General features: G+C 45.5%; 1 protein-coding gene across 1 annotated transcript in view; it reads right to left on the bottom strand.

Annotated features, from left to right (window-relative positions):
* TRANK1 (tetratricopeptide repeat and ankyrin repeat containing 1) overlaps window positions 1–26,372 on the bottom strand; it is a 181,577-nt gene that overhangs the window by 131,381 nt on the left and 23,824 nt on the right. Inside the window, exons 2-3 of the mRNA XM_088464408.1 lie at window positions 12,970–13,049; window positions 3,437–3,574 (exon numbers count right to left, since the gene is read on the bottom strand). Of these exons, the coding sequence (XP_088320534.1) occupies window positions 3,437–3,574; window positions 12,970–12,995 (164 nt within the window). The 5' untranslated portion in view covers window positions 12,996–13,049. The remainder of the gene's footprint in view (window positions 1–3,436; window positions 3,575–12,969; window positions 13,050–26,372) is intronic.

Below are 26,372 nucleotides of genomic sequence, written 5' to 3'. Positions count from 1 at the left end.
CTTCTGAGCATGAAACATTTCCAGAATACCTTTTCGTCTTAAGATTGTAGCCTCAATAGCCACGCCATTAAACGCAGCAGCTGTAAGGTGGGGTACACGAACGGGCACTGCTGGAGAAGTTCCGAACGTAGAGGTAACAGCCATGGATCATCTATTAGCAGAAGCCCTGAGTACCATGCCCAATGAGGCCAATCCAGAGCCACCAGGATGACTGTGGTGGACTTGCGCTTGATGCGGTTGAGTACCAGTGGCAGAAGAGGAAAGGGTGGAAACAGGTACACTAGTTGGTATCACCATGGAACTGTCAGAGCATCCACTGCGTCTGCTGCAGGATCCCGCGCCTTGGAGCAGTACCGTGGCAGCTGGAGATTGCCTCGAAAGGCCATGAGGTCTATCGGAGGCCTGCCCCAACATCAGATCAGTTGTTGGAATACTTCTGGATGTAGGGCCCATTCCACGGGATGGAGATCCTGGCGTCTAAGACAATCCGCCTCCTGGGATGAATACGGCGGAGATCGCCTCAATGTGCCTCTATGCCCACTGCAAGAAGCGGCTGGATTCGTGCATAGCCATTCGACTTCGCGTCCACCTTGCCGATTGATGTACGGCCGATGCATTGTCTGACTGCACCTGAATGGCCAGTCCAGTCAGAAAGGGTGACGCGGCCAGAAGGGCATTGTAAACAGCCCTGAGCTAGGGAATGTTGATTGGCAGGAAAGTCTCCTGGCACGACCAATGACCCTGGAATTGGCTGTCCAATACCACTGCACCCCAGCCGCGGAGACTGGCATCCATAGTCAGGAGAATCTAGTTCCAAATGCCGAATCGGTGACCCACCAAAATATGATCGGTCTAGAGCCACCATAGCAGAGAAATGCTGGTTCAAAAGGGACAGATGCACAGATGGTGCAACTGAAGGTGCGACCCAGACCACTGAGCCAAGAGATTCAACTGGAACAGTCTGGAATGGAATATTTCAAAATGGATGGCCTCTAAGGAGGCCACCAACTTCCCAAGGAGGCGAGTACAAAGGTGAACTGACACCTTTCGCGGCATGAGAACCAGTCTGAGCAATTCTTGAATTGCCTGTGTCTTGTCCGCTGGAAGAGACACTCGCTATAGGGAAGTATCCAGAACCATCCCCAGAAACTAAATGTGTTGGGACAGCACCAAGTTGGGCTGGAATTTGATGATCTAGCCATGTTGGACGAAAATTTATTGTGTGAGAGATAAACCTAATGTAGAAGTTTTTCCGTCGGAGCCTTGAGAAGAAGGTCATCCAGGTAACGGACAATGGTCACCCCCAGGGACCTGAGATGAGCAATCATTACCACCATTACCTTGGTAAAAATACTGGGAGCCGACGAGCCTGAAGGACAGTGCCTGAAACTTAAAATGAGACTCCTTGATGGCAAACCCGAAGGACCGTCTGATGAGGTTCCTAAATTGGAATGTGTAATGTCCAAGGACACTAGGAATTCCGCAGCTTCCAGACCCGCAATGACAGAGTGTAGGGATTGCATTTTGCACCTGTGGAACATTAAATATTGATTTAACGATTTGAGACTCAAAATAGGCTGGACTGACCCATCCTGCTTTGGAAGCACATACAGATTTGAATAGAATCCCTGAGTGCATTGGTGTACCAGAACTGGAATCAGCACTTTGGAGGTCAAGAGCTCGTTGATCACCTGTTGCAACACTACCTGTTTCTGCTGACCTATGGTGAAAAAACAAACTGGGAGAGAAACAACAAACTATCTTGTATCCATGGGATACAAGATAGTTCCCGTAGGGACTGAACAAGATAGTCCCATATGGACTAAACAAGTCTGGAAGCAAACCTCCCTGAACTGTAAGAGACGAGCACACACTGTGGGAGCCCCCAGGTGGAATGGAAGCCCGTCAAGCCACTGCCTTGTTTGGGGGCTTAGGGTCTGGACGACGGGCAGCACCGAATTGTCAAGGCCGAGATCTTCCTCCAACTGGAGTACCGGTTGTAGGAGTCTCTTCTTAGATGGGCGTTCTGCAGTGTTCTTTGTAGTTGTAGAAGAGGAGCTCAATACCTGTACCAACCCTTCAACCTGAGCCCAGGCTGGTTCAGCTTGAGAAGAAGACAAAATAGTAGTACTGGAACCTTCCCCCTTGCGGATTCTCATTCCCTACGGAAAGCCGCCAACTCAGTAGTCAAATTGGACATGACACCTGCTAAGGTGGTTACCTAAGGTGGAGTTACGGTCTGAATAGGATTAACCCCCGTAGGGACTGAACTCTCAGACTAACAGGAGTCACACAATGCCAAGCCTTGAGAGCGCGCACGCAAAAAAAAAAAAAACCTTGCACTTAGTACAAGCAAACACCTTCTGGGAAAAAAATCATTATATGAAGCTTTTCAGGCGGGTATACTGTGCCACACATACACATATCACCTTTCAGAAAATTGCAATGTAGACAGCGTATAGAAGGCACCAGGAGACAATAGCATTGTAAGAAACAGCTATACGGGGGGGGGGGGGAGGAAATGGGAGGGGGGGGATATCGGAGTATTCCCACAGGGAGGGTTTCATACAATAATCTCACCAGCCCCTGCAAGAGACTCACAGTCCCCAGCTACTCCTTGTGATGAACTGAAGTAGTTGTGCAGCTAGTACTGTATTTCAGCAGTGGCTGAACTGGCCTGTAGAGGTGTAGGGAGAATATGGTGCAGCTCCCATGCGAGAAGAGCGAGCGCTGGATAGAAAGAGGCAGTGCGGGATTGGGCGCCTGTCTCAAGATCCGTTTCCCAGCCCAGGCTTATGCAGAATTAAGCCAACAGCGCTAACCTAATGCTAGCGCTGTTACAGTAAGAACCCCTGATGTGATGAAACAACCAAAGGGCAATGCATACATCCACGGTAGCTCTGTAGAGTATTTGCCACTGCCGATCTGACTAGCACTGCACTGGGCTGTGGGTGTTACCTAGCCGCCCCACCACCCCTGAAAGGGTGGAGGGATATAGTCACTAATGCCACCGACCAGGTTGCTAGGTTGCGGCGTGTGGGGACCAGGACACATGCTGCAGTAAGCTGTGGTGGGTCCCCAGAGTCTGATCACTATCTTCACGCTGCAAATACAGAGCTACCTCAAAGCCCCAAGGACGCGGACACTGTCTCTCCCGTCAGCTTCCACATTGTAGCAGACTGCTGCAGCATGCATTCTGCCTGTCCTCAATGTTATAGAAAAGAGAGAAAAAAAAAAAAGTTAAAGGATGGAGGGATGTCTCCCTCGGGCACATTTCTAAAACTGGGGCTTAGAGGGGGAGGAGCCAGTCACACTTCTAAATTAATTTAAAGTGCCAGTCTCCACTCTACCACCATCTATACCCAGTATCCTGAGCTCCAGTGTCCCCTAGTGGATGAAGGAGAAATACATATAAAACATGGATTTACACACTTACCCGAAGCCCATGTTAACCCCCTGTGACAGAACGCCTATGGCCATGTCATATGTTCTAAGTGCTTGAAGATAGTGGCCAGCTTTATACAACACATTTCCTTGGATTTTTAGATTATTTCCACATGTTTGATGATCCACCCTGTTAAAGAAGAATGAGAATATGTGAGATCCCTGTGGATTATCGTTACTGTAGGTCCATGACAGACCTCATACATGACATTAAATTTTACATGATAACCTGGGAACCATCCTTCTTCCCCTCTCTCTGTAACCCTTCCCTTATATTGTGTGCTTATTTCATTCTCTGCATATTTTGCAGCAGCGTCAAGTATCTGTTACAATCATCTTGAAAATCAATAAAAATGGAAAATATATATATATTATATACATGACTGATGTCTCAATAAACACTTAAATGTTTGTATTATACTTTGGAGTGCCGTTTTTTTTTCATCGAATGTGCAATGAATATGAGAAAGCGGTCAAGGACAACATTTTATATAATTGAATGCATGCAGTATCTGTGGTAATAAGTTGTATCCCTGAGACAGAGTGGATCGGGAGCCCTAACCATGGACTTTAGACAGGTTTAGCAGTTTCAAGCTGGTTAACCTCTTTGTCCGCCTTCTGCAGTTGCCGCCTGTTCGTCGCTCAGACACAGACACAGACTCCGTTACTCTTCCTGTGCCCCGTGTTCCCGGCTCACTCAGCCACACTCCGGTCCCTCTCCATCACACGCTGCTCCCGCCACAGCCACTCCTTCACTGTGCCTCAGTGGGGATGTCAGACCCGGGCTGGGGAGGTGTGCAGACCCATTGGTGCTACAGAAACACTTCCAGAAGCTGGTGCCGCAGCTGCTCAGGTGTAAACGGTGCTGGTAGAGGAGCAACCTGAAAGGGGAGGATCCATGTCCTTGGTGTTACTGGCTGGCTTTGTGGCCCTGTCACTCCCCAGCTGTGTGGCCCCTCCTTACCCATAGCACTGCCTGTCCCTAACCTCCTCTTGCCCCCAATACTGCCCTAGCTATCTATCCTTGTCCCCTCCCAACACCCAGGCCAGGCATAGTGTGCAATAAGGGGCCATACTGTGTGGGCATAATGTGCAATAAGGGGGCATACTGTGTACATAATGGGCAATAAATGGTCCATATTGTGTGGGCTTAATGTGAATTGGTACTATTGTGTGGCCACGCCCCCTCCATGTAAAGCTACGCCCCTTTTTGAACGAAGGCTGCCACCAGGCTGCTACTTGATGCCACCCGGCTGGCAACATTTTCTGGGGAGAACACTGAACATTGATCCATATTGCAAGAGTATATTTGGATAGAGCAGGTCCCTGATGACTTCCTACAGAAAGCACAAAGATTTAATTCATTTTCCTGAAGTATTTCATTCTGGCACACAGTAATTGCCCTGACATTGATCCAGGTAGGTTCTGGACTATAGATAGACAGTAATTAGATAGCCACCAGATGTTACACAGCCAATAGTTAGACAGGGACAAAAGTCAGACACACTAAAGTTCGACATGTAAAAAGGTTGACAGGTACAAAGGTCCACATGGTCAAAAGTTCGACACAAAAATGGTTGACACAAAAAATATCGACAAAAAAAATGGTCGACACAAAGATGGTCGACACAAAGATGGTCGACACAAAGATGGTCGACACAAAGATGGTCGACACAAAGATGGTCATCACTTCTTTTTGGGGGGGGGTTAGGGTTAGAGTTAGGGTTAAGCACTTACTGGAAGTTTAGGTTTAGGCACTTACCCCCACGGTTAAGGTTTTGCACCAGGAGGGAGGGTTAGGGTTAGGCACCACGGTGAGGGTTAGGGTGAAGATTAGGGGAAAAAAAAAAAAATCTGAATAATAAGTCGACCATTTTCATGTCGAACTTTTGACCCTTTCCACTTTTTGCACCTGTTGAACTTTAGTTTGTCTGACCTTTGTCCCTGTCTAACAAATAACTATCTAACATCTGGTGTCTATCTAGACATTGGGCAAAATTTACTAAGCGGCGGTTTGACAGCAGGTTCTATTCTATTCTAAACCCCGGCGGTTTGGTGGCGGGTTCTATTTTGTTCTGAACCCCGGGGGTTTGGTGGCGGTTTTGCAGCAGTTTCTTAATGACAGCCCTGTTCTATTCTATTCTAAAATGTGTTTTGATGGCAGTTTTGCAGCAGTTTTGGCCTTAGTAAATCTGCAGATAGCAAAACCGCCACCAAACCACAGTCAAAACACATTTTAGAATCAAATAGAACAGGGCTGTGATTTAGAAAGCGCTGCAAAACCGCCACCAAACCCCGGGGTTTAGAACAGAATAGAACCCGCCACCAAACCGCCGGGGTTTAAAATAGAAACCGTTGTCAAACCGCCGCTTAGTAAATTTTGCCCACTGTCTATCCATTTACTGTCTATATGTTATACCACAACCGATCCAGGTTATGTTTTGTCTTCATCACTCTCTTGATTAATATGAAAATTGAAAATTACCTTCAGTAGAAATGTAGGCTTACTTGACAAAACCACTTGGTCCATATTATCCTTGAAAAATGCTCCTAACAGTCCAGGGCCATAATTAGGGGTGTGCGACCGGTGCTGAAGTATGTGGACGGCACTATCCAGCCCCATGACTCTGCAGTGTGTGCAGCTGATCTGGAGCGTCCTCAGGACACTGCAAGTCAGAGCTGCACTCACCGGTCACCACTGTCCCCTCCATGTAATGTCATTATGTCGGCGCTAAGGGGGCGAGGTTCTAAATTCTGGAAAAACGGAAAATGTGTGCACGCGATATATCTGTGAACTACGCTGTTTAGAGATATATAGCGTCGCCCATGCAGCACAGCAGATGCAATATATCTTACACAGACTGCACTAATTAATTTGACATGCAACATTTGTATATCTGGGTGCGAATGAGTCTGCATCTGTGTACAAATGCTACGATGCAGCGGCCGCGGCAAGGACAATGGTCCTTGCCACGCCAAGGACCATTGTCCTTTGTATACAGATTCAGTCAGTGCAGTCTCAGGAAGCTTTTGTTGCACCAGTTTGTGACTAAGGCCCTTCTTCACATGAAAATTAAGAGTTATGGTAGACTTTCCCTTGTTAACTCGATTTCTTCGAAAGTCCATAGGGTCCACAGGGATTACCATAGTTGGTAGGAGTCAGCTGTGCACCAAACAGTTAAAACTTCAGGTCCCAGGATGCACCGGCCCTCCTCCCCATACAACCCGCCTTCCAGCCACAGGCAGCCAGTTTTGTAAGCAAGCCCAGCTGTCATTGAGCGCTCAGCACAGGGGTTCTGACATACATAAAGAGCTCTGGCCCGGTGACTGGCCATTGTGGACAGCTCTATCCTAGATAAAAAATAATAAGCAAGCACCCAGAAACACCTAAAACCATACGGTCTTATTTTTAAGGGTGAACACCATTAAATATAAGGGTGCTAAGCGCTGTGACAGATGTGGGTTGAGGAAGACTTCCTCGCCCCGAGCATCGTCCTGACCACAGAGCTAGAGAAACCTTTGGCACTTAAGAGGGATAACTCAAGAGCCACATCGTCAAAAACAGACGAGGTAGGTCAGAGTGCAGTCAAGGACCCTGTGCTAACAGGTCTGGCCATAGAGGAAGTGGAAAAGGAGTGTATATGGAGAGACTCCATAGATTGGGGAACCAGTGGCGCCTGGGCCAGGCTGGAACTATCAGTATCACTGTGCCACCTTCCTGCTTGAATTTCCGGAGAACTCTTCGGAGGAGGGAAATCTGAGGAAACAGGTATGAGAGATTGAAATTCCATCACACTGCCAGAGTATCCACGAAAGCTGCTGTGGGGTCTCTGGTCCTGGACCCGTACTTGGTTGTGGTTGTGGACCCATTTGTCCAAAAGGAATTGAAAGACATCTGGTGAAGAGCCCATTCTCCTGCCAGCACATCCTAATGGCTTAGGAAGCTCACTTCCAAGTTGAGTACTCAGAGGATGAATACTGCAGAGATTGCAGGGAGGTTATGTTCGGCCCACATTAGGATGTGTGCAACCTCTCGCATGGCTGCCCGACTGGATTTGGACCGGCCTGCCCTGGAGAAGGTGTCGCGAAAAGTGAGCACTCTGTACACAGCTCGAAGCTCCAAGATGTTTTATAGGCAGGTGACTTTCCTGAGTTGTCCATCTTCCCTGAAAGGTAGGATGACCTGTCACCACGTCCCATTCATGAAGGTTGGCATCCATAGTGAGGAGCTTGCACTTTGGGATCCAGAAAGGGCGACCCTTGTCCAGATGAGACGTCTATAGCCACCATGAGAGGGAAAGCCGAACTTCTGGAGAGACTAGGATGGTCTGGGACTGGATCAGATGATACTGCCTGTTCCACCGGGAGAGAATCAGTTGTTGAAGGGGATTGGAGTGGAATCCAGGACCTGCATTGCTGAGTAAATGGATACTCTTCGACTGACTGCGGAGAAATTTGTACACACACCATTGCATTACCGAAATCTTGACTGCTGGCAAAAAGATCCTTTGCACCTGAGAATCCAGAAGCGCAGAAAGATGTATCATCCACTGTGTCGGAGATAGTGAGGACCTTTTCCAATTGATGATCCAGCCGTGTGTTAGCACAGTCCACAGTCAGCTGGAGATGGCGTTGTAAAACAGTATGTTACTGTGCCAAAATGAAGAGGTCATCTAGGTACGGCAAGATTCTGACTCCTTGATGCCTCAGGTAGCCCATCATAACTGCCATTAACTTTGTAAAGACCCGAGGGGTCGTTGACAGACCAAATGGCAGTGCCTGAAACTAAAGATGTTGCTGCACAACAGTGAACCATAAAAATCGTTGGTGGGGATAGCGTAATAGGCACATGCAGATATGCATCCAAAAAATTCCCAGGTTCCATTGCCAGAAAAATAGTTTGTAGAGTTTCCATGCGGAACTTGGGCACTCGGATAAACCGGTTGAGGGATTTGAGATTCAGAATAGGCCGGTGAGAACCATTGGGCTTTTGAATCAAAAAGAGAATGGAATAGAAACCAGTTTCTCGAAGATCCAAAGGAACAGGTATTTCCACACCTGAGCTTAGCAGGGAGTGAATGGCTTCCTCGAAGGCCTGGGCCTTGATGGGGTCTGATGGAAGACCTGTACAAAAAAATAGCTGGGGAGGAGAGCGTATCCATGAGAGAACACTTCTGTGGTTGTCTGATGCCATGAGTCGGCAAACCACAGAAGTTGGCCTCCCACCCTGGGATCCCCCAGGAGGAGGCCCGTCCCATCAGGCGGAGAGATTGTCGCCAGACTTAGGAACTGGACGTCTGGCTGCCCAAGGCTGCTTAGATCTAGACTTGGTGGTCTTGTTTGAAGCAGGCTGCCTTGGAAAGGACTGTCCTTTTATCTTACCTTGGGCTCGAAAGGCCCGCCTATTAGGCTTAGGGGTAGCTGCTGAGGCAAAAAAGCAGATTTTGAGGTTGCCAGATTAGCCACAATCTTGTCCAACTCTGCGCCAAACAGCTTGTCTCCAAAGAAGGGTAAGGGTGCGAGGGCCTTCTTGGATTCCATGTCCGCTGTCTAGGAACGTAGCCAAAGGACTCTGCGGGCAACTACCGAAGTCGCAGGTGCCTTATGGGCAAGGAGACCAGTATCCAAAGCAGCTTCTTCCAAATAAGCGTCCAGTTCCCGGATATGGGAGACAAAGACCAGTTGCTCCCTGGTGGCGTCTGATGACATGCTGTATTCCAGTGCATCCGTCCATCCTTCAATGCCTTAGCTAACCAGGCTGCGGCCCTAGCCGGCGTTTAATAGCGTCAGAAAACGAGTAAACAGACTTAAGACAAATTTCTAGTTTTCTATCTGTAGTGTCCTTAAGGGAGGATGCGGTGTAGAGCTCTTAAATAAACATGCCACATGAGAATCCACCGTAGGAGGGACTTCTCATTTAGTACACTCACCATGTGGGAGAGGGTAAAAAGACGCTAGTCTTTTTGGAATCTGGAACAGTTTGTTAGGAGTTGTTCTGATTGAGGAAACTCAGCCTTGACCACCTTTTGTTGTTTAAACACCGGGGTTTTAGGCTTAGGGACCGGTTTTTAAACATATTGTTACCTCAACCCTTACTTCTTCTGAAGGATATCCTTAAGTCTATCCCATGCATGTTTAAATTGCTCTACTGTCTTAGCCTCTGTTTAGCGCAACTGCAGCAATAGTGTATGAGGACACATCTGTAATTGATATTCTATAATAACAAAGTACCCTTCTCATCAATTAATTCATCTGGGAATAGTAAATTTAGTAGAAAAATTAGGAGCATTTTGTACCTGGTAGAAGAGGTAATATTGGAGGACCTGCCATGACATCACATGACCCAATGATTAAATTCAGAGGGAGATGAATAGCACCTGGAAGTTGGTTCCTGAGCTATTCAATACACCTCACAGTTTAGTCCAACTGGAACAACTTAAATCGGAGACTGTTGGTTCTCGCAACTTAACCTGGGTGTTTAGTCGCTAGAACCGGCATTCTTTAACTAAAGTTCCGGCCGCAAAACTGCTAGAGCTACGCTAAGCCGGAAAGCAGCCTCACGGCTGGCACTTCAGTCGGATTTCTCCTCGCACCCTCAGGAGGGTGTGAGAAGAAATCCTTTAGTCACCCTAACAGCGCGCTGAATTGAATAACTCCGGGAGCTCCCTCCCAGCGCTATCAATAGTGCGCTGAATTGAATCGGCACCTGTGCATCACACAATTTGACCCTTTGATTTGGCAGACCAGTAGTTACCATTAGTTTTACAAATGTTAAAATTAGCTGAAAATAAGAAAGAGGGGAAGATTTAATTACATTCGATGTATGTAGTGCTTCTGGAACAGTTAGAGTGCTCTACACAAACATCTATCTTCACTGATATTCCTTCACTCCCTACATAGATGCACAGGAAAATCAGCGATGATTTAATGGTATTGTGCACAGCTGGACATTGCGGTGATGTTTGGGGGCACACTGCAGTGAGCCGAATCAGTTCTAGATTATTTCTATTCCTATAACTGCTCCAGGTCTTCAATGACAGTACACATATTTAGTATCTCCACAATAGTCATTACATTTCAGTCATAATGGGAGTTAACACAGCAAAAATCACACACTAAGTGAGAGGGCCATAGTGATTAACATTCTGCTTTTACTAGCAAAATAATCCTCACACTGTCCTGAACTGTGTGTAAGGAAACAGTGAATCCTGCTTGATATGCCTCATCATCAGTTATAAAGATCGCCTTTTAAAAGGAGGTTTATGGCTTCTATTGATGCACAGATTTAGCACAATATTCCTGTGCTCCTAAAGTGTTAAAGTGGTCATTTTGAAAAGCACAAGTGTCAAATTGATGGGACACTACAGTCAGAAACATATCTGCTAAATAGCCAAGAAACATCTTGGAGAAAATCACAAAAAAGCTATATGGGTATAGGTTCATGTTTAATAGCACTACCAAGTCATCTGGCTATTCACGCAAGACAGCTTGATGAAAGGTTGTGCTGGGAATAATAAATGAATGGTGTATATATGCTGTTTTCCATCAAATGCTGCATCACATTTTTAGTTTCATTTTCTTTTATTATTATTCAAACTCTTTTATTGAAGATTGAAAGAAAAAAGTGGAATAAATATGTGGTATAAATATTTAAATATACACTGAAAAAGTACTCAAAAGGAAATAGGTGTAACAAACAAGTTGGAGGAGAACAGAAAACGGGATGTGACCGCAGGGATTCCGGCGCCGGAATCCCGACACTTGTCAGAATCCCGGCACTGGCACCTCGAAGGTAAGTAGCGGGGTTAGGGGGAGGGTTAGGTTTAGGGTGCGGGGAGGTAAGGTTTAGGCACTAGTGGGAGGTTAGGTTTAGGCTGCGGGGAGGGAGGGAGGGTTAGAGTAGGGAGAGGGTTAGAATACTGACAGACAAGTGTTGGTATTCGAACCCTGCCGGGATGCCGTACCCGTACCCATCCCCCCAAAAAACGTGGGAGAGGAATGTTACCGTTCAAAGGGGGATCAAACAGCCGTAAGGTGATTGGATGGTACGTTATCTCTCTCCACTTTATGTCTTTCCAGGATATGATACATCTCCCCTTAGAGAGCTTATTTGGATATGTTGTTGCCTTCATACCTTTCTATGAGAATAAGTTGAAAGCAAAACAAAGAAACCACACTGATTTTGAATCAAATTAGTGCTTCCCTAGTATGCTGGTATAATTCCAGTTTTCACAGTAGGGAGGTGCACCCAGGAATAATAAATGTAATCAAGCACAAAAAAGAAGAAAAGTATTCCTACGTGGGGCACTCATTAACCTCAGTATAAGTAATCAAACAATAATGTTCACAGCAAGTTTGGAGTGTAATAAAATTAAAATATAACTTTTAATGATATATCTTAAAATATTGACAACGAAGTATAGTTGCATAAAAACACAAAGTGAAAATAAAATATCTCAAAACTGTAACGTTATCACTATTTTCACCTCAATGGTGTATATATGATTCCAAATATGATACACACTTATATATTGCCACTATGTACACGCTGCTGTTGTGTACATGATTGATCTCACTCCCTCTGAATATGTTCTAATGTTGAAATGAATAAATGTACATTAGCACCAATGACCTTAGGTTGAGCGCTGGGCTGAGCGGTGTACAACAGCCTGCTTCTATCAGTGTCAGTATAATTAGCCATCAAACAACGAACGCTGGGATGATAACTACGATGTTTATACTGATATTCACACTCACATCGTTGTGAAACATGATTGCACTATATTTAGCAACATTATAAAGGGTGGTTAATGAATGATACAAAATAGATACTGTATAACTCCTCCTAATATGTCTGGATATTGAGTTGTTCACACAAGAACGATATATGTATGACCCAAGATTAAGTGCTGATGTGGGCGGTATATAAGAGTATAAATGGCAGTATTATAAATCACAAGTAATTATATACGCTGTGAAGAAAAACGGATATGACCACTAAGCATATCCTGATGATTACACTGACATTGTTGTAAGATATTAATATACTACATTTGGAAGTTTTAGAATGAGTGAATAACTAATGATATTAAATAGATACTATATATAGGGTTGCTATTTGAACATAAACACTATGAACCCCTGATATCTATATAGGGGAAACCTATATATAAAGGAGAAGTAGCCCAGACATTGGACTGGGACAATAAGGACATAGTGGGAGTATTGAGAAACAATATCTGACTGACACATAATAGTATGCCTGACTAATTGAAACCATACATTTCAGGGAGAAACGTGACGCATACTGTTGCTGTGCATATCTCCATATCAGGTGACAAGGTTGCTAAATATAGGGGAACAAACTTATGGGAAATCATAGTAACATAACAGCCATTTAAGTCAATGCCCCACTGATAGATACATTTAAAAAAAAAAAAAGTAGTAATGATTCAACTGTCATACAGTAAATGTTATTTCAGTAAATATTACATGTCCACAAACAAACAAAACAGGATTCCTTACTCAGCTTGTCCATTTGTAAAGTTCATTGTTGCCAGACTATCCCCAATAAGCTGATTCTGCAACAGACTGTGGAGTACGTCCTGAAATAACCAAACATGGAACATAATTAGCCTTAAGAAAACAGCCATCTTTGCTACAACATCTAAGAGTGAGACCAAATGTGTCCATTGGAATTTCCAATGCCCATGTGGGTGGGACCCAGCTGGGGATGGTGTTTTTTTTAGGGCAGCAACCCCTCCTCTGTCAGTGATCCGGACTGATCTAATATAGAGAAAAAGACTGTTCCATTACAGGTACCACCAGCATACTGTGGGGCTCACATAGGAGCCTCTTCTATGACAACTGCGAGGATGTGGGCAAAACAGGTTTTGATAAACATTTCTATTAGTTTCTAATTACATATTAATGAAAAGCAAATATACTATCAAAGACTATTTTAAAATGCTTAACTGTCAGATGCGACCACACCAGACTGGGCTTTCCCTGACATGGGTTGCATCTGATGAAACCAGTCAGAAATGCCCACTAGGCAGCTGCGGAAAGCTAATCTTCCAGCAGCCGCTTACATCAGAGGGACCTGCTGGTCCCTCTGCAGGCGTGGCTGTACGTCCAGTGTGTCCCCCATCACTGCTGGCCACAGTGATTGGGCACCTGGCGGCACCCCCCTCCCGCCGTGGATGCAGGCAGCCGTGACTTCAGTAGAAGCAGCAGCTGCGGCTCCTGGTAGCCGCGGCTGCTGCTGTTACCCCTGCACAGCTGCCGCAGCATCATCTCCGCCTGGCATGGCTGCCTGCTGCTGTGTCCCTGGTCAATCCCCTCCTCCTAGCGTGGCACTGCTGCTATGTCCCCGGCCTACCCTCCACCCTCTCCTCCCGGCGTGGCGGCTGCTGTGTCCCCAATACCACCCCCTCCTCTCGGCGCGGCGGCGGCTGCTGCTTTGCCCCCGGCCCACCACTCCTCCTCCCGGCACAGCTACTCCTGTGTCTCCAGCCCTCCCCCTCCTCCCGGCACGGCTGCTTGTGTGACTACAATCGATGGTTTCTATCGATGGCTCAACCCATCGACCATTGATGGTACAGCTGTCTATGGCCATCACTACAGTATACCATAAAACTTTCTATTTTTATGGTATACGTTGTGTAAAAAAAATATTTTTTTTATAAAATCGTGGGCGGGATGTACTAAAGGTGAAAATGCAGTTTCCGGGGGTTTTACCACATTCCCCAAATGTACTAAGCACCCGAATGCATCGTCCCGATGGGTAATGCCACCTTCAGGTGGCGTTACCAAATAGAAGCCTATGGGCTTCTTTCGAGGACGCTCCCCCATGGGAGGGATCCGAATGGATCCTTCCCATCACCCCATCAGCGTGCATCGTTAATGACGTCTTGCATACACACGGAACAATATTGAACGGTATGAACAACATCGTTATCATTCATATCGTTTCGTGTGTATGCACTTAACAAACATTCTCTTTCAATCAATTTTGACACTTTGCCAACAGTGTTCAGGACAATTATTGCTAGGTAAAATACACTGAAGTTCTATGGGGACACTTATTACATAAATAGCAGACAGTCCATTGTCACTATACAGTAACTATAAAACCCATTGATCAGCGCACTTCTGATGATCTGTTAAAGTGAAGACAAAGTATAAGGTTTGTGTATATTAGATTGTGTACCAGCATTGGTTTTCAAAAGCTGTGTATACAAGCCCTTACATGTCAGCAGAATACAGAATAAGTAACCTACTGAATGATAACACAGGAAATAAAACCAATATCTACTCGTGTTTATGAAACTCACAGTAATCTGCATAAATTACAATAAGTATAAACATCTATTCTTTTAAAGTACTAAATAGTCTACAAAGATTATAAAAGAGCCTGGTTTATTATCTGCTTAGTACTCACACTAATGACCAGAATACCGTTTTTATAACGATATTAAAGAAAGCTGAAAACATAAAAAGACCAGGACCACCACCACAATCTAACCTGTCATACAGCAGACTCGGGGTTTATACATCAAAGTACCTCCTTCCTCACAGTAACTCAGGGATCCAAGAGATTCACAACAGCAGCTCTTCCAGCTGTAATGCAGTCACTGCAATATTATTTCCTTATTCCCAAGTCTCTTATAACCCCACAGTTCAGTATCAGCCTTCTGATGTCAAACCAGGGAATTTACATATAGTTTCAGTTTCAGTTCTCCACATTCAATGCTGCCACATGTACAGTCACATGACTAAAGAAAACATAGGATGCTCCAGGCAATGCAATTTATTATGAAAATGCAGGACACAATATATGAAATATATCAATATTTTTATATGTTTGTTTTTTGCATTACCAATAGCTTACATAAATCTAATAATTCTGCTACAGAACTCTGGATAAAATTATAGGACATGTGCTTACAAGATGGGTTCTCAAGTTTCCTAGGTGACCACTGGCCAGCAGGCACGCACCCAGTTTAAAGCCTTTTTGGAAAACAGACATAGGACTGTTTGACAGCAGAAACGTTATGCATACAAATCATATCATTCGTGGGAATTTTCACCAAGCTGTTTATTCAGTATGGGCCCAATTTTGTTAATTACACTGGTGCCCACAGAGCAATAGATGCTAGCAGAGCCAACGGAACTTGACAGTGTGTGTGTGAGGTGGTCTGTTTTATTTTCCAGTCACCCGCATAAAGGCACCAGCCAAGGGCTAATTTATTTTGTTGAAGGTAGACACTATGGGCTTGATTCAATTCAATGCAAATTGAATAGCTCCGGGAAATAAGCTCCCAGAGCTAGTCAATTCTGCGTGATGTTAGGTAGGGGAATGCCCGTTCTCCCGCCTTAAACAGGGTGTTTAAATGCGAGAACGGGCATTTTCCGACTAAACTTCCCTGCGCAATGCTGTTTCCGCTGCGCTAAGGGCAGAAAACAGCATCGTGTCTGTACTTTTGTCGAAATCCTTAGTCGGACTCAGCAGCGCGCTGAATTTAATAGCTCCGGGAGCTCATTCCCGGCGCTATTCAATTTGCTTTGAATTGAATCGAGCCCTATGCCTATAGCCTCTTTGTTATAGCGGAAACCAGACCAGATTGTCAAACGGTTGGGCTGGATTATGATTTGGGGATCAGGCATGCTGCTGCTAGTTTTGAATTCTTCATTTTTTTTATTACACAGTGCAGCATCAGTGGCCAGAGTGCAAATGACTGTAAATCACTTGCAGTCTTCTGCTAATTAGCCACGACTTCTCTGCAAACCGTATTTGGGGGCCGATAATATCTTCGTATCTTTTGGTGGGAGAATACCAGGAAATGTCAATATTATATTAGTCACACTAGACAAAGTGATGCTTTTCAGTATGCAGCACAGGGTGAAGGTTTAATAATATTACCTTGAGCTAGGCTAGGTACACATCAGGACAACGTACAAAAGACGCGCTGGTCGTTTCAATCACCCTTCATCCCAGAACACACGATATAGAGCTTACACACTGTGCAAACTTCCGAACGACGGCACGATATATAATGTGGGAGCATTGTATCAATTATTCTTTCCTCCTGTACACACTATGCACTCATCGTATCGACCACTGGCAGGTCAGGTGATGTTTTCAGAAGATAGTTTGGACCAATATATCTTGCTTTCTTCAGGTTGAGCGTATACACTGCACGATGTGCACCTCAATTTCCCATCTGACGTGCAGCACATCAGATGTGGAGATGCAATGGAAGTACGTGACCGTGCAATAAACTGTACTCACTATGCAATGTGAACAATATGTCCTTCCAATTTGCCTCAAAACCACATATTGTCCATTATATCAACTAATGTGTAGAGGACGGAGAAGACAATGGGCCTGATTCAGACCCACTCGCGAGCGGCTGTCCGCTCGCAAGTGGGTCGATGTTATGGACTGAGCATGCGCACGACGGAGGGAGCTCCGTCGTGCGCATGCGCCAGACGCGACGAGCGAAGGAAAGTCCTTCGCTCGTTGTGTCCGATCAAAGGGGGCGTGCTGTCAATGTTGATTGACAGCACGCCCCCTTTGGTGGGCGTGCCAGGGGCATGCCTCCCTGACGGGGGTGTACCCATGGGAACGCCTCCCGTCAAAAGCCGGCCCACTGACATCACTAGTGATGTCAGTGGGAGTGATTTTGGCTCTGATAGAGCCAAAATCACTCCGGAGCTTGCGGTTGAAAACCTCAACCGCAGGCTCCGGCTCGCAAATTCAATGGTCGCGATGGTCTCGACCATCGCGACCATCACAATGCACGCTCGTATAGCCTGTGGGTGGTGACCCACAGCTATACGAGCGTCCAGGAGGACGCTCCATGAAAATGGAGCCCAGCCCTCATTCAGAGCGTGCGCTCTGCTCAGAGCGTACGGCTCTGAATGAGGGCCAATATCACTATAAGTCATACTTGGTTTTCTTCTTCCTGGGAGAAACCTTGAACAGAGAAGCAGGTTGGTGTTGACGGGGGCGGGGTCTGACAAATCACATCATTAAGCCCCGCCCCACCCCCTTCATGGTAGATTGCCACGATTGGCACTAATTTAAATAGGGGGCAGGACTAAATGACGCGATTCATTAAGAATTGCATCATTAAGCCCTGCCCCTCTACACGGGGACCCGCGATCGCCGCGGAAATTCTCCCCATTCTGCCCACTTCACTAGGAAGTGGGCAGAATGCGGGAGAAGTGCCTACCCTTCCGGGGGTGCGGGGGGTTACCCGAAAAATCGGGAGCCTCCCGCGAAAACCGGGAGGGTAGGCATGTATGATATAAGTTACATTTTGTATATTAATGAGTGGAGCAATTTTCACATTTTTACTACTTTAATGACATTTCTAAAAACATTTTCAAGTTTAGCAGGTAACACTTTCACATGTTAGTACAGGGCCTGTTTATCATTAGTTTTTTTGTGTGGTCCTGTAGACTATCATTTCTCATCACCACATAACGACGCAGCTACATGAAATTACTATGGTTTCCAATTTTTAAAAACATCTTGCCGGGACAGTGGCTAATAAAAGCCCCTGCGTTTTAGAAAAAAAGTAAAGCGTTCGTTTATGTTATCACTAACAGATGGGTTCAGACCCTGCTTATCTACTGTTTATGAGTGTACACGGGTTGGGTACAACATCCCAGCGTTCAGAATCCTGACAGGGTTAGGATACCAACACATGTCGGTCAGTATACTAACCCTCCCGTTCTCCCTACCGCTAACCCTGCCCGGTGCCTAAACCTAACCAACCCCCCAGTTTCTAAATATAACCTGCCCCCCACACCCTAAACCTAACCCTCCCCCTTAGTGCCTAAGCCTCCCCCTAACCCCAGTACTTACCGTAGGGATGCCAGCGCCAGGATTCTGACAAGTGTCAGGATTCCAAAGATGGCAGTCTAGTCACCGGCATTCTGACTGTCAGTATTATGTCAGCATCCTATGTACACACATGTGCAAGTGCAGACTGCTGTGATGGATCTAAAGATACCACTCCAACGAACAATAAGCAAAAATGTAGTCTGTAGGCTACTATGGCTAATGTATTAGCTACAAGGTACCAACTCTAAAAAGCTAAACATTTCAGAGTTGGTAAAGAGGACATTTTTGTAGTGCCCGTATAAATATAAACGGACTACTTACATGAATGAAAATAGAGGGATCGCTTAATACAGTATCTCTCTGATATCTACAGTGGTACCATTATGTTAAAGAGACAGAAAAATAAGTAAAGCGGCAATTATTAATAAGGCAGTTTCAGAGGACCGCAACTATTACAAACAGGCCCTTATAGTTCAAATTATATAGTAATTTTATTTGTATACTGTACAATTGCCCAAAATTGAAGGGAAGTGGGAAATAACATCTTCAACGATGGAAAACTAGAACTAATCCCTAGGGAAATATTATCCAAAAGTAATTCAGCTATCGGCCTTGTTTATAATGAAACAGAAATAGATAGGATTTACTTCAGACATATGGACATCCATGCAGAAGAGAAAGCGCAATGAGGATACTGCTTTAAAAAAAATTAAGAAACTCGAATCATTAATGTCTGTACTCAATTCAAATGTACCGATATTGTATGCTGTGCAATAGTGTAATCAGCAGGGCAGCCACAAACACAGGAATAGCCTGTATACATGATTTTCCACCTTTTTGTTTGTGGTTTATACTGTCCCACAGCATAGGTGTGTATGATCCCTGTACATGCATGACTTTTAGAGCAGTTTTTCCACAATGCAGGGTGAGAATGTTATTGCAAGAGCTTGTGATTTAGAAATGCAGATACTATCCTCTGACAAGTGACGTAATCTAGGGTCCCCCAAGCGCTGTGATCTTGCTGTAGTGCAATGCAACAACCCTGCTCTATGCATTCTATGTAATTAAACAGATTTGCGACAGCACAAGCAAACGTCTGTTGAACTGTTGCTCAGTTTGTCAGAATATGGTCCATCTGTATGCAGTTATATTATACTTAAACAAAAATACACCAAAAAAAACACCTACAACATTTTAAGTCTTGCTTTAAGTAAATAAGGACAAAATGCTGTTACCAGAGAAACTACATGTAGAGTATGCAACAGAAAAACAAGAAACTGTGCAATGATAAAGTATAGTGTTCAGTGACCTCTGGTGGTAAAAGCCCACATTTAAAAAGGACTGAATTCCACAAGAAACTAAACTAAATATACTGTGTACTGTTGTCATCTGAAAACAAGGAACCAAAACCGAGAATAAATTGAGTTCATTAATGCGTCACTGTTGTGTATGATTCATCTGTCAATATACTCTGTTACATATTGTGCAATATTTCATCTGATTTATGTAGTTTGAGAGAACACTTATGTCACCAGGATTATTTCAAATATGGAAAGACAAAGTAGCAAGAAGCATATTTATCAATATAATGATAAATGCCACAAGACCAAAAATTCCTATTCATGGCTAAATAGAAACGGGTGTCAGAGATATTATTTATCATTCCCTCTATGCTGTAACAGCTGCTCCAATTAGCAACTGTCCTGGTGATGTCCAGCACAAACACTTTCATAAAATTACAGTAGCTACAAAAGTTTACATCACCAGGTTCGCCTTAGGTTGTGTATGGGCACTGTGAGGGCTGGAAGAGGAGGAGGGATCCAAATAGTCACTCCGGGCTTCTTGCCATATGCGGCCCATACACGGTGCAATCAAGTAGCCGCTCCGATGGATTGGTACGATATCGCATCGTGGGCCTGGTTCAGAGACGGACGCTCTGAAAGAGCGCTCGCTCTGAATCAGGGTGGTTTTTTTTGTGTGCGGCCTCCTGGCCACTCACTTAGCTGTGGGTGACCACCCACAGCTATTGCGAGCGGCCAGGATGATGGTCGCGATGGTCAAGACCATCGCGACCATCGGGGCTTGCAACGAGACCCTTGTGGTAGGGTCTCGTGGCCGCAAGCCCCAGAGAGCTTCCGGCTCTAATAGAGCCGGAAGCTTGCCCACTGACATCACTGGTGATGTCAGTGGGGCCGCCCACAAATGGCAGGCGTTCGCTTGGGAACGTCTCCGTTTGTGAAACCACCCCCTCTGCCACGCCTAGAAAACAGGCGAGCTGTCGATCAACATCGACAACTGCCCTTTTTGTAGTGAGCCGCGGAGCGAGAGAATTTCTCTCACTCTGGGGCTTGCGCACGCTTGCGAGCAAGTCTGAATTACGCCCTGTGTATGGGCCTGATTTCGCACAAAGCGCGCTACCGTGGGGTCGTACATCGCATCGCCTGATCTCACTGCAGAACCATGCAATCAGGGGATGCGATGTGCAATCCCATGTATTGCTATGTGGGTGAGGGATGGGGAAGCCGGCATATTGGGCGGTCGGCCACCCGATCGCACCGTGTGTGCGGACCGCCCGATATGTCGGACGTCGGATCCCCCGTCAGCTCATCGCACCGTGTTTGGCCGGCCATAGACAGGAGCTAGATAAATAGCACAAAAGTAAAATATATGGGGACTTTGGGGAGGTCTTTTACTTACCGGAAGGCAGGAGAGATACAGTCAAGGTGCATAAATATTGGGACATTGACAGAATTTTCATATTTTGGCCTCTATTCACCACCACAACGGCTTTGAAATGAAACAAACAAGATGTGTTTTAACTGCAGACTTTCATATTTAATTTGAGGGTAATTATATCTAAATCAGGTGAACGGTGTAGGAATTACAACGGTTTCTATATGTGCCTCCCACTTTTTAAGGGGCCAAAAGTAATGGGACTATCAACTCAAAAGCTATTTCATGGACAGGTGTGGGCTATTCCCTCGTTATTTCATTATGAATTAAGCAGGTAAATGGTCTGGAGTTGAATCTAGGTGTGACATTTGCATTTGGAATCAGTTGCTGTCGACTCTCAATATGAGATCCAAAGAGCTGTCACTATCAGTGAAGCAAGCCATCATTAGGCTGACAAATCAAAACAAAGCCATCAGAGAGATAGCAAACACATTAGGGTCTGTGATGGAGGGATGGCATGGAGCTCAGAGGGGGGAACACGCAACGTGGGGGAGAGACCTGACTCAGGGGGATTCCAGAGATACCACTCTGGAAGATCAATAGCTGGAATCCTACAGATGAAGAGAGTAAGTTTTGGTTTTGTATTTGATCTCTCTACAGTCTATCACTGGGAGTTTCTACATCTATCTATCTATTAATATATCTATCTACAGTCTCTCTCTCTGGGTGGGTTTCTACATCTATCTATCTACAGTCTCTCACTCTCTGGGGGTTCTATATCTCAATCAATTGGGCCTCTGTCAGGACTTCGACAATTTCAGTACATAAAGATAAACTACACTTGCCAAAGTTCCATTGTGGTCGTTGGAGGATCTGTCCTGTTTGCTGGCGTTCATCACATGCAGTGTGCAGAGAGTTAAAGTGATCATCCGTTTCTTAGGTGTCGTCTGGTTGTTGGATTCCTTTATTGCTTATTATTCAAACCTGATTCTATTTGGGTCACATGTTCTGAACTTCCTATGGATCACAGACCTCTAGTATAAAGCCTGTTACTAACTATGCCTCATTGTCTATGCAACGTTACTTTCAGGTCTTCCTTGGACTCCTGCCAGATCCCCGCTGTGCCTGGTGTATGCTGTGGACCTCGCTACATTCCTGCTCGTGTTCCGGTTCAAGTTCAGCTGCACTACAGAGCTCAGCATTGCCATTGTCTTTAAGTTGTTATCCTGCTCTATTACTGCTATACCATTCTACGCTACACTATTGGATTTACTTAATATAATTGACTCATACGGACATTGGGGTTACTTCTTCTACAGTTGTCACCTGCACCGTTACAGTCTAACCTCATCGGAAGCCCATCACATCACATCGCAGGGCTCAACCCTGCTCCGGACCTTCATCCTGCCGCAGGGCTCAACCCTGCTCCTGACCTTCATCCTGCCGCAGGGCTCAACCCTGCTCCTGACCTTCATCCTGCCGCAGGGCTCAATCCTGCTCCGGATCTTCATTACGCCGCAGGACTCAACCCTGCTCTGGACCTTCATCACGCCGCAGGGCTCAATCCTGCTCCGAACCTTCATTACGCCGCAGGGCTCAACCCCGCTCTGGACCTTCATCACATCGCAGAGCTCAACCCCGCTCTGGACCTTCATCACATCGCAGGGCTCAACCTAGTTCTGGACCCTCATCATATCTCAGGGCTCAACCCTGTTCCGGACCCTCATCACGGCTCAGGGCTCAACCACGTTCCGGACCCTCATCACGTCACGATACAGGGCTCAACCCTGTTATTGACATTCTATCCTGAGGTTCTAGCCTCATGTCAGACTCGGGGTTTCACCCCACACCAGTTCAGTGTGTACTTTGAACTTTGTTTCTTACAGGGGCATACCCTGGCACCTGTTAGCGCATGTCATGAACTTTGTGTTGTTGAGATTTAATGTGGAACTTTGCCATACAGTTTTTGTTCTTGAATAAATTCTATTTACTTTTATTTCGTGCTAGTGATATTTCATGAAAAGGTAATTCCTAAAACCACCTCAGTTCATACTACCTAGAAAGCCTGACTCTTCCAAGGAGTCTCAAGTGTCTGTAGCCGTGACAGCCTCAAGGTCCTTGCAAGGGCAAAAAGGCCCTTTGGACCTTGTTGGATGTTGCCCTTTTGGGCAAAGGGCACCCATAACAGTTCAAGCTTCAGGGCCCCAAAAATGTAGATCAAGAACTGCCTACCACTAACACTATCTTATTTATATTAGATACAGATGAAGCCCAAAATATCAATTTCTCATTCTAAAGACTATCCTTAACAAAACATTAAATCTGATTAATGGAAAATAGACAACTTGTAAAAACTTTGAAAGAAAAACCTTTATAACCCAATCCTCAGAGTCAGGACAGGGCTACAAAATGTGTGAATGTCACATTGAATGAATAATATTACAAAAACCACATACAGTATTTAAACAGCAGTTGCTTACCGAAAAGATCAATGGTGTTTTAGGGAGTGGACATCCGATAATTTCTGACAGTAAGTTATGCTGGGCACATACTACACAGTTATCTGTCAGACATCTGTTCAAGCTGATTGGTTGGAATGAAAACCTGGTAATATAAGGAAGCAAACGACATTTGACCATATGGTCCCAAACACTGGAAAACGGGAAAAAACGATTGTTCAAATTGGTTTGTTTTAACCAATTTGTCTGAACGACAATTTTTGTCCATTTACTACTGTTTTGGACCATATGGACGATTGTCATTCACTCTCACAAACTACCAGATTTTCATTCTAACCAGCCAGTTTGGACAGATGTCTGACAGATAAATATACAGTAGTGTATGTAGTATCCATTATAACACCCTGCATCTGTCACAACCCGTGCAGTTCCTCTTTCCTGCCTGGGTGTCGCTCTCTGCTCTGGTGCTTCTAGCACACTCAACTGATGCAACAAACTGTTAAGATACAGACCAGAGTGTGCTAGAAGCACCAGTGTAGATAGCGACACTACAGGCAGGAAAGAGGAACTGCACGGGTTGTGACAGGTGCAGGGTGTGGAATGAACATATCCACAATGCCAAGCATTAGATATGTCTAACTAAAATGCTATCTAACTAAAATGAATAGCCGCAACACAAATCCTGTAAGGTCATTTTTATTGCAACCCGCAGGACAGATAGAGAACTACAGTAAACGTTACTGTAGTATTTCTGTCCTGGCATTACGGGTCCCCTTGTATCTCTCCTGCATTAGAATGGTCTCACTGTGGTTGATGGTGGGGAACTCTCTTAAGTCCCCGGTCACAAGGTAAGCCCTGACATTTATCTGTGAGTGCAGTCTGAGAGCAAATCAGTAAATGAGCTCCACTCAGAGTCACTGCACAAATGAGATGATGAAACTCGTAAGAGAAACTTTGCTGCACAGAGGTATGTTGCTGTATGGAGGTTGAAGAGGACATGTTGCTGAAGTGCTGAGGGGGAAATGTGTTACTACAGTGGTGCAAGGGAAAGGATGTGTTACTACAGTGGTGAGGGGGAGGGATTTGTTACTAAAGTGCTCAGGAGGGAGATTTGTTACTAAAGTGCTTAAGGAGGGGGATTTGTTACTAAAGTGCTGAGGGGGGGGGGGGATTTGTTACTACCAGGGATGTGTATTCAGGGGAGGCAGAGCCTCCCCTGTCATACTCCCTCTCCTATCGTACTGCCTGTCCTGCTCCAGAGTTTTATACATGTGTGTCTCCCCAGCCATTGACCTCACCGCACGTCACTAGTTACTACAGTGGTGAGGGGGAAGAATGTGACACGTAAGAGGTGAGGGTGTGTTACCAAATAGGTAAGGAAAGAGGGCATGAGTAATATATATGAAGAGACGGCTTTTGTAAGCAGTCACTTCTCGGCGAGTTTGAGGTGAAAATTGAATGACCCCGACCCTCCCCCCTCAGCGTGAGGACGTCCAGGACTCTCGTATTTTCATGCGCAGCTCTAAGGGGCTGTTGACAAAAATCAGTGAGACAGAATCTACATGAAATGAGGAACCAGCGCTGTGTTGTTTGGCTAATTAAATAGTTGGATGCATATACAATGTAATGAATAATGAGAGTTATGGTAATAACTTACCTTTGTTAACTCTCTTACTTCAAAGTCCATAGGGTCCACAGGGAGACCTTATGGTGTAGATTGGATCTGGATCCCAGGCTCCACGCAGTTAAAGCTTAAGCTCTGAGAATGCACTGGTACATCCTCCCTATACCCCGCCCCTGAGCCACCTCAGTTGGTAAGTAGCCAAAGGCCGGAGGAGGAAAGAGAGAGAAGGAAGACTGGAACACTTAAGAATCACAGTCACAGAGTATTAGACGGTACATCGGTGACCAGCAACATAGCCCATATGAAGCCAGGTGCGTCAGTTCTTACTATAACTCTCATTTTCTTCTTCAGGGTACATAGGCTCCACAGGGAGACCTTGGGGATGTCCCAAATCAGTCCTTTTAAGGGAGGGGATGCTCCTGTACTGAGAGGAGAATCCAGTGCCCAAAGGAAGCATCCTGAGAGGCGAAGGTATCAAATGCATAGAACCTTAGAAAGGCCTGAACGGAAGACCACGGGGCCACCTTACAAAGCTGAACCGCCGAGGCGCCACGGTGAGCTGCCCACGAGGGGCCCACAGACTGAGTAGAACGAACAGTAACAGAAGCCGGAACAGGCAAGCCTGCCTGTGGGACAGCCTCTGAGATAGTCATACGTAGTCATCTGGCCAATGTTTGTTTATTGTCTGGCCATCCCTTCTTGTGAAATCCATAGAGCACAAACAAGGAGTCTGATTTCCGAAGGGAAGTGGAACGGTCAACATAAATCCTGAGAGCACGGACCACATCCAATGAGGCATCACCAGACGAGAGGTCTGGTGACTGAAAAGCCAGTCCAGTATTATAATTTCCTGATTTATCTTGAAATTAAAAACCACCTTAGGAAGAAACTCAGGGCAAGTGCGAAGAACTGCCCTGTCCTGGTGAAATATCAGAAAGGGGGGAAGACAGGAGAGCGCCTCCAATTCTGACACCCTCCTGGCAGATGCAATAGCCAGAAGAAAAATTAAAAAAAAGAGAGTCTTTGCAGTGAGCCACTTGCGTTCCACAGAATCCAGGGGTTCAAATGGAGGACCCTGGAGAGCACGAAGAACTACCGACAAATCCCACGGAGCCACTAGAGGGACAAAGGGAGGTTGAATCTGGAGTACACCCTGGAGGAAGGTGTGGACATCTGGTAGTGGAGCAAGTCTACGCTGGAACTAAATGGATAGAGCAGAGACATGCACTTTCCGTGAAGCAAGGCGAAGTCCAAGGTCCAATCCAGCTTGAAGAAGGCCAGGACTCTGGAAATCCTAAACACTTGAGGATCGTAG

This window comes from Taudactylus pleione, unplaced genomic scaffold (genome assembly GCF_031769625.1).
Source record: "Taudactylus pleione unplaced genomic scaffold, aTauple2 ptg000054l, whole genome shotgun sequence".
NCBI classification, from domain to species: domain Eukaryota; kingdom Metazoa; phylum Chordata; class Amphibia; order Anura; family Myobatrachidae; genus Taudactylus; species Taudactylus pleione.
This window is presented reverse-complemented; position numbering and strand designations above follow the sequence as displayed.